The sequence below is a fragment of the Cetorhinus maximus genome, chromosome 2 (assembly GCF_964194155.1).
Source record: "Cetorhinus maximus chromosome 2, sCetMax3.hap1.1, whole genome shotgun sequence".
In the NCBI taxonomy this organism is placed as follows: Eukaryota; Metazoa; Chordata; class Chondrichthyes; order Lamniformes; family Cetorhinidae; genus Cetorhinus; species Cetorhinus maximus.
The window spans coordinates 139,710,538-139,720,094 of record NC_135880.1 but is presented as its reverse complement, the minus strand read 5'-3'; the positions used below and the strand labels follow the sequence as shown (position 1 = coordinate 139,720,094).

At 43.1% G+C, this 9,557-nt stretch overlaps 1 protein-coding gene across 1 annotated transcript in view; it reads left to right on the top strand.

Annotated features, from left to right (window-relative positions):
- Positions 1-1,092: 1,092 nt before the first annotated feature.
- Positions 1,093-9,557, top strand: part of noa1 (nitric oxide associated 1) — a 33,163-nt gene continuing 24,698 nt past the window's right edge. The window contains exons 1-2 of the mRNA XM_078570186.1: positions 1,093-2,199; positions 6,508-6,672. Of these exons, the coding sequence (XP_078426312.1) occupies positions 1,113-2,199; positions 6,508-6,672 (1,252 nt within the window). The 5' untranslated portion in view covers positions 1,093-1,112. The remainder of the gene's footprint in view (positions 2,200-6,507; positions 6,673-9,557) is intronic.

Sequence of the window (9,557 nt, the reverse complement as noted above, 5' to 3'; positions counted from 1 at the left end):
AGGGAGAGAGCTCCAGGATTTTGACCCAGCGATAGTGAAGGAAAGGCGACATATTTCCAAGTCAGGATGGTGAATGGATTGGAGGGGAACTTCCAGGTGGTGGTGTTCCCATGTATCTGCTGCCCTTGTCCTTTTAGATGGTAGCGGTTGTGGTTTTGGAAGGTGCTGCCTAAGGAGCCTTGGTGAGTTTCTGCAGTGCATCTTGTAGATGGTACACACTGCTGCCACTCTGCATCTATGGTGGAGAGAGTGAATGTTTGTAAAAGGGGTGCCAATCAAGTGGGCTGCTTTGTCCTGGATGGTGTCAAGCTTCTTGACTTGTTGGAGCTGCACTCATCCAGGCAAGTGGTGTGTATTCCATCTCACTCCTGACTTGTACTTTGTAAATGGTGGGCAGGTTTTGGGGAGTCAGGAGGTGAGTTGGTCGCCACAGGATTCCCAGCCTCTGACCTGCTGTTGTAGCCACAGTATTTCAATGGCTAGTCCAGTTCAGTTTCTGGTCAATGGTAAATCCCAGGATGTTGATAGTGGGGGATTCAGTGATGGTAATGCTATTGAACGTCAATGGGAGATGGTTAGATTCTCTCTTGTTGGAGATGGTCATTGCCTGACACTTGTGTAGCACAGATGTTATCACTTGTCAGCCCAAGCCTGGATATTGTCCAGGTTTTGCTGCATTTGGACATGAACTGCTTCAGTATCTGAGGAGTCGCAAACAGTGCTGAATAATGTGCAATCATCAGCGAACATCCCCACTTCTGACCTTATGATGGAAGGAAAGTCATTGATGCAGCAGCTGAACATGGTTGGGCCGCGGACACTACCCTGAGGAACTCCTGCAGTGATGTCCTGGAGCTGAGCCTCCAGATGCTCAGTTCATTACATGTATCACTAAAAATTTGAAATTGAATGTCCGAGGCCTCCCATTGACAAATTGAACGGCACAGCTTCGAAATCTGGCAGTTGAATGGTTTACAAATACTTTTGTCCAATCAGAGCTGTCAGACCAATAACAAACCAGCGAACATGGGAAAATCGCGCAGGCGCTGCCGCTTGGCCCCATGGGAGGAGGGTCACTGTCCATGTTGTTGTTGCCCCTCCCCCGAGCGGGAATGGCGCGTGCGGCTGTCGGTTGGTTTCTCCGCCGCGCTTTATGCGGGAGCCGGCGGCCATGTTCCAGCCTAGCGCCTGGACGGCGGCCAGCGGGCTGGGCCTACGCTGCGGTGGAGCCCGAGAGGCCGGAGGAGATGGTATTCGTGGAATACACTGCCAGGCTCGAGGAGGAGGAGGAGAAGGAGGCAGGGCTGGCACTGGGCAGCGAGAGGGCGCAGAGAAAGGACACCGCCGGCCCTAAGGCCTCGGCCTCGTACGGGGCTCTGCGCCGCCAGCTCCTGGCCTTGGAGGCGCTCTCCCCGGCCCCGGGAGCCGAGCCGCAGGTGACGGACCCGGGCTTCCCGGCGCCTGAGCTGCCGTCCAGGAAGAAAAGGCGGGCGGCCCCGCGCCAGGAGCACCGGGTATACGGCACGGCCGACCCCCTGGAGCCGGCCAGCGCCGCCCCGTGCTCGGGCTGTGGTGCCCTCCTGCACTGTGTGGATCCGTCTCTCGCCGGCTACCTACCGAGCGAGAAGTACAAGCAGCTGCTCCAGGCCGGAACCTTGCAGCGCTCCGTGTGTCAGCGCTGTTTCCTGCTTGTCCACCACCAAAAGGCGCTGGAGGTCAGGGTACCTGAGGGCGAGTACCGGCGCCTGTTAGGCCGCATTGCCCAGGAGCAGGCCCTGGTGCTCTACATGCTGGACCTGCTGGACCTGAGCGGCAGCCTCATCCCCGACCTGCGGCAGCTGGTGGGTGAGCGTAACCCCGTCCTGGTGGTGGCCAACAAGACCGACTTGATCCCCGCCGACTGCCGCCACTACCTGAAGCGGCTCCGGCACCGGGTGCTGCAGCAATGCGGCCAGGCCGGCATCTGCCCCGAATACCGGGGCCGGGAAGTCGTGCACCTCATCAGCGCCAAGACCGGCTACGGCATCGAAGAGCTGATCTCCCGGCTTCAGAGCTCCTGGCGGTACAAAGGGGACGTGTACCTGGTCGGCAACACCAACGTGGGCAAGTCCACCCTCTTCAACACCCTCCTGCAGTCCGATTACTGTAAATCCAAAGCCCCCGATGTCATCCAGAGGGCAACGATTTCCCGCTGGCCCGGTGAGTTCAGCAGGTTGCAGGTGTTTGGTCTCTTCAGGGCTCTGGGTTCTCGCTGCATGAGCCTTCCCGTCCCTAAGTTAAGCACTGGTGGATTCAAGATCCCACTTCAGTATAATCCAGCCTGACAACTGTCGTCTTTCGGATGAGATGTTCAATTGGGACCGTCTGCCGTCTCAGGTCTGTGTAAATGACCCAGTGACATTTTTTTGGAACAAGTATAGCGAAGTTCTCTTCAGTATCGCAGCCAATATTTATGGCTCGATCAAAACCCAACGTAGATTATCTGGTCATTATCCCATCAATGTTTGGGGGAACTTGTGCACAAATTAACAACTGCCTTTTGCTACATTACAACTGGGATGCGCTTCAGAAACACTTCAACTTTGTGACCTCCTGAAGACCAATATCACTAAAACAGATGGAATTTAATGATCAGTCAATTTCCCATCAGCTTCACGTTTGTAACAGATTTTTATAATGTCGCAACATTCAGGTTGTATAGGGTTGCCTCCTCCACAATCAATCTGCATATGTCAACATTTTGATTGAGCTGTTCCATTCACCAAACAAATTTTCTTAAATTTAATTTGGGAACAGTGGCATTTCTGAACAGTAAATCCATGCAAAATACACTGATCAGTCCAGTTACACGTATTGTTCTTTACTGTCATATAATGGGATTCCATCAACTGGCTGAATCAGATGAACCATTTTTAAAATCACACAAAAAGTGCAGAAATCTGCCTATTTTGACTTTCAAACCTCAATTTTAAGAAGTGACTAGGTGATGTCAAGCTCGTATTTCAAGAACCTGAAGATGAGTAGTAAGGAAAGGACTTGTGGGGGGGGGGGGGGGGGGGGGAAGAAAAATAAGTTGAAATTTCTTGAACAAGTAAGATTGCATTTGATGCTCAGGAGTAATGTGGGAAGTTGCTGAGTGTTGATCAATTCATATTAAGAAAACAAAGGAAAGATTGCAATGGAGAGATCAAAAGAAACGGTGAGAGCAAAGGAGAAGCTTTTTCTTGTACCCTATCCAGGTGTGAGACTAAACCAGAGGAGTTTCCCTGCTAGTCTGCAATCGATTTAAACTTTTGACGGGTAAACAGTTGTTTGGGAGAGGAAACAAAGCTACTTGATGACAGCTTTAACAATTGAGATTTGAGTAGATAGAGAAGGCATAAGGAGAGGTGCTAGGTGATTGTGTGTTGGTCAGACTGCATGACAAAACCGTCTGAAGAATTAAAATTAGATTTTAATTTCTTTGTAGCGCATTGAGCAAATCAAGGTCTAGGGATTCGGCCATTGCAGTAAGGATTAGAAGTTGAAAGAATTGAATTGATTTGGCATCTATTCAGCAACAAATCCAGTTGTTGTAAAATTGTTTCCTCGGTCAAGATCTCCAGTTAGCCAACCAACTTTTTCTAGTTATTCCAGTTTAAAGACCATCTTAATGTTTGGAAAATAACTGGCTGTCAAAAACAGTAGCTGTAGGCTACATACCCTAAGCTAAACCTAAAGGATTCCTACAGTTGTTGTTTCTATTTGCCAGTGTAATTTTATTGTAGAAACTTAGCTGAAGAAAATTTCAGTATGCTACCAGGAAATATCCTGATCCCTTAAGGGGTGTGTATCCTCTGGAATGCCCAATAATAACTAGGATTTAAATATTCCAAACCATTCAATGCCCTATTAATTTAGATATGAGATAATACTTTGAGGTTTATCACCCTTCATCTAAGGAGAAAACTGTGCCAGTCAGTTAACTGAATCCCATTATTTATGTGACAATTATGGCATTAAACATTTTTTCCAGTTATATGCCACTAACTGGTTGTGGGTATGGTCAGTGTTGACCATATACAAATAATTCTAGAGAATAATTCACATCTAGTTTTATTTCTTACATATCCCAGTCCTTTTTGGAAAGGGGTGAGATTGGTGAATAATTTTCAAACTGATGGCACGGTATTGATCAGGAATTTGCCATGTGTTGGGAATTTGGTGCACAACACATTGAGCTGCATGATTCTGTGTCTCGTGTCATTTTTTAATCATTCTGAGACATTCATGTTCACTTCAGGTTAGATGCTGGTTCGTTATTTTGAAGGACTGTGTCTTAGGAACAGGAATAAGTCATTTAGCTGCTTGAACCTATCTGCCAATCAATAAAATCATGACTATTCTGAGATTTAACTCCATATACCCACTTACCAATTACCCCTTAAAGCTTTTGGTAACCAAACATTTATCAATCTCGGATTTGAAATTGACAATTGGTTTAGCATTAGTCACCATTTGTGGAGTGTTCACTCATGAAAGGCCTTGATCTGCTAAATTATAACCCTAGTTTGTATATTCTCTGTAATTTAACCTTTGGAGTCTTGGTGTTAGGCATTAGCCTTTTTGGTTTTTTGTACATGTTCATGCCATTTTAATGTTCTATGTACATGGACCTCTAAATTTCTTTGGATCTCCATTATTTCTAGTTTTGTACCATTTAGAAAGTATTCTATTCTTTAAGGTTCAAATTGGATGACCTCGCACCCACCTACATTGACATCCATTTGCCACAGTTTTGCTCATTCACTTAATCTGTCAATATTTACGCTGCTTACAGTATTGCTTATCTTTGTGTCATCAGCAAACTTGGATAAGTTGCTCACTGTTCCTTCATCTAAGTTAATAAATACAGTAAATAGTTGAGGCCCCAACACAGATTGCTGTGGGTCACCACTGGTCACATGCTGTCAATTTGAGTACCTGCTCATTATCCATACTCTGCCACCACTCAGCAATTTCCGAACCAGGTCAATAATTTGCGTTCGATTCCATAAACTTCAACTTTAGCTAACAGTCTGTTATGAAGGACTTTGTGAAATGCCTTCTGAAAGTCCAGATAAATAACACCCATAGACATTTCCCTGTCCACAACTTTAGTCACCACTTTAAAAAAAATATTCAGTCAGCTTCATTAGGCATGACCTATCCTTTACAAATCCATGCTGGCTCTGATCAGCTGAAATTTTTCAAGGTGGCTTGTTATAGGTTCTAGTAAGTGATTAATTACTGAATTTAAGGTTCTTATTAAAAATTAGACACAATTGTTGAATTAATCAAGGAAAATCTAACAACTTTGCTTAATTAGCAGAATTTGACTGACTTGGTTACCAAATTGCTGGCTGTGCTTACTTGTCCACTTATGACGCTTAACAGCTTGCAAAGAGAGCAGAAATGAGTGGCAATTGTCATGCAATTTCTGCTATCCCTACCACTGTTTACCTCACTGCAGGAGTAAACAATTTGTACATGCAGCAGTTGGAAATACCAGGCTGAATGTTGAAAGCTGTATAGTTTGGATATTAATTTCAAAACTTTGGCTGCAAAATTCAACAGTGTTCTAGGCTGGGAATTTTAAGAACAAGCCATATATGTTGCTCGATGCCTTTTGCATCTGGGGAAAGGAAAATCCAATTGATTGAAGGCAGTACTTTGGATTTATGACCTTATGAGTTGACTTCCTGGATAAGTTAGCACAAACATGACATGCTTCCATTGAGTCATCAGTGTAGACTTGATCCTCCCCCTAGAAGATCTATCTGCTTGGTGGAGGATTCAGCCTAATTTGAAATTATATTTTCTTTATCTTACCCCTTTCCCTACCCCTGCACCTTGGAGGAGACTTATTTCTGTTCAGCATGTGAAATCAGGATCTTCCAGTAGCCACTGTATCTCTCAAACCATCATTCTTTTAACCAACTTCCCACCTCCTATGTTTACAGATTAAAACTCATGATCTGCATTTTTGCCTGCACCATGTTCCTCACTCTTGTCTTTGCCTAGCTCCACCAATCCCTCCTGCAAGACAAAAAGCTACACACTTCACCGCACCTTAAACCCAGTCAGCACCTCCAGCCCTTGTATACACCACCTGTTCCTATGACATTGTTCTACCACCTCATCTCAACCCTACCAGCTGTAACTTGTTGGCTAAGCTCATCTACTTTGCTAATATTCTTCCTGCTATCTAAAGACTTCTTGGAAACCTTTCTCCCTTAATGTGCCTTCAACTTCCCCACCAATTTTACTGTTTATCCATCTGTATTATTCCTTGGTTCTGTAAAGCCTTCAAGATGCAATGATATAGAATTGAAAGCTAGGTTTTGTGCAAAGAATGGCTGGCATATTCACCAACATGTGAGCGACTGTAGCGCTGTACCATATTTTGGATAATGTCATTATATAAATGCAAGTCATTTTGTTTGGCAAAGTGCATTTTTAGATTGTGCAATTTTTTTTGTCTCACAGGGACTACATTAAACCTCCTTAAGTTTCCGGTTATAAACCCCACACCGTACAGAATGTTTCGAAGATTAGAAAGACTGAAAACTGATAAGTCACAAACTGAAGCTGACCTCAATGAAGAAGAGTTAAAGCATCTTCATCGACTTAAGAAACAAGGCTACTTGATTGGTAAGCATTTTATTGTTGGCAGATTGATCAAAGGGCAACGCAGCACTGGTTGTTTCATTAAGTGTTGTAGCTATAAACAAATATTTTCCAGTATATGGTTGTGCTAACTCTCACCATCTACTGATTGAGAAAAACATTCAGTTGATCTCCAAATTAAAACATGCCTCATTTTAGTGTGCTGAATTCTGTTCAGTGTAGTGCCAAATGTAAATGAGTATCTAATAGTTTGTGAGAGGGTAGAGGAAGAAGCAAAAACTATTAGATAACTGGTGCCATCTGATGCTTTGCTTGATTTGCACCACTTCCCAGCTGATTATAGTTGGGGTACTTGAGGAATTCTGGATACTTAACTGAGAGCCAACCAGAATGACACAACCCACACTTAGTGATATCCATAATATGCCAACAGGGATAAAAGCTGTATAGTTAGATATCATCGCTTGTTTTTGAAGAGAAATTAAAATTAAACTATAATTCAAACTTGAAGTGCAATTAGCCTTTGTTATTGCCTTTGTCCACGTAATAACAGTGACTACAATTTAAAAGTAATTAATCGGCTGTTAAACTCTTTGGGATGTTTCTGAGGATGTAACAGGTGGTTTATATATGTTCTTTTCTTTAAATTGTGTCAGAAGAATCTGCTACACCGCTGCCAATTAAAGACCACCCCTACACAAGTCAGCTAAGATGATAGTGCACATTAAAGCATATACATTTTTAAGTTAGGTAAACATATGCTTGAGGATTGCCATGCTGTAGTCTAAAGGAATAGCCAGCCTTTAGCATTTTGGAGATCCATACATTAAAAAGAGGGGAAGACTCTCATAATAGTGTTCTAAATCTTATTAGGAATCATTCAGAAATTACATTTTTCAAGATTTGCAGGCACAAAGATACAAGCATCTTCACTTCACTTGTGTTAACTAGAATAAGCCGCAAATTTCAAAAACCTGCAATATTATTTGGTGTGTGTGTGTATATTGCCTTTAAATATTCTGTGATTGATACATTTCTGCTATTTTCTCAGCAGACAGACCATAACCAGTCATTTGATTTCAAAGTTAATGAAATTTAGTGGAGACCTTCTGTATAATTAATTAACCTGCAAACATTTTTCCAAATTAACCTTAATAGTCAACTTGAAATATTAAAGGTCAAAAACTACCTAATATCCTTTAAATGCTGGGAAAAGTGAGTTTCCTATTTAAGACTTGTTTTAAAATGTAATTCTTAGTTTGAAGGTTATGCTGGCAAAATAGCACCTTTTGTCCTGAAGGCATTGAGTTACTCACTTAGTGAGAGTTGCAGGTAAGGCAGACTTTGTAGGGGTTTTGGATATCCTTCTTGGAAGGACGTTAGTGAAGCCATTGGGTTTTTATGACAATCCAACATCTTTCATGGTCATTTCTTTTGTTAGTCCACAGATTTACCAGATTTATTGAATTTAGTTTCACAGCTTGTCATGCTGAGATTTCAACTGAACTGCTGGGTTCCTCATCTAGTGCCATCACTAGTACACTAATGTAGCTCCCTTCCCATGATGTGAGTTTTAAAATGGATAAGTTAACAATTTCATTTTAAATATATCATTACAATTTGGTTTGAGATCAGTAACTTTTTTGTTAAAGTGGACAAAATTTGAAATCCCAGTTGTTCATTAAGAGAAAATCACAAGGTTCCATGGTTTTAAACAAAAGAATTTTTATCATGCAAATGTCAACAACGCAAACACTAAATATTACCTATCCTATACTCTTAACACCCGGAATTAACTTGAGGTAAACATGAATTAACAGGCAAACTATGGTTGAACACAAACTACACACCAATTAGCAGTCACAACCAAGACAGATCCCACAAATTCTCTCACCAGCCCAGCTAGATGTTCGGGATTGCTGAGCCAAAAACGACCTTCAAACTCTTTTCCTCATCCCCAACTGACAGCAGCTTTACTCCACCCAATTTCCACAGATACAAGCCTCAACCAAAAGGCAACTGTTCCAGATCCCTCTCAGATTTGCTTCCAGATCCAGCCTTTGTGGTCGTCTTTCCCACCTGTGCTGACCTACATCAGACACTGGTGCTCACTGTGTTGGCCAACCGCTATACACAGGCACAGTCCCAGCTGTATGGCGGCTGCTGACCATCTCCTCCTGAGACTGTTGCTCATGGGCTTCTTCCATGCCCTGAAACTTCAGGTGCCCTGTGCAGGAAACCACGGCTCTCAGGTTTTTCTGTGCCCCAAAACTTAAGCTGCGCTGAACAGACAACCATAGCTGTTCCCGTGAATTTTGTCCTGTGGTTGTGTTTTTGCGACACTCACTGGGGCTCGGCCTCTGCCCCAAGGCAGGGCCCGCTCCAAAGAGAAACACAATCCAAAAATATAGATTCCTTCACCCTATTAATAGCAGTAAATGGATGATTGTGGTGTCCTAAAGGTACTTTTAACATAGTGCAATGTCATGTAGTGGATGGTTTTACCCACCCTTTGGGAAAGACTTTTCAACTTCTATCCAAACAACAAACTGTTTCAATGAGGAATGCGTCACTGGTTATTTTACTTCTATTTATGCTTGACATAGACGAATATTAGGACCGTGGGAGTACTGCTGTGAGCCTCTTTCTAAAGTCTAGACTTTGACTCCATGCCATTCAATCTGTTCATGTTATTGGAGATAGAAATTGTATACAAGGTAAACAGTAAGTCTTCAGGAGAATGTTGAGTGAAATAGAGAAGCACTGATGGCACCTTCCATCAAGCGTACCTAAGTCTGCATGGCTATAGAATGATGGGACCAGGTCCATTCTCCCAGTCTACTCCAGTCCACTGAGTTTCTCACCTTAGCTAGAATTTGTCTGCTTAAGCAGCCAAAATTTGATATAAA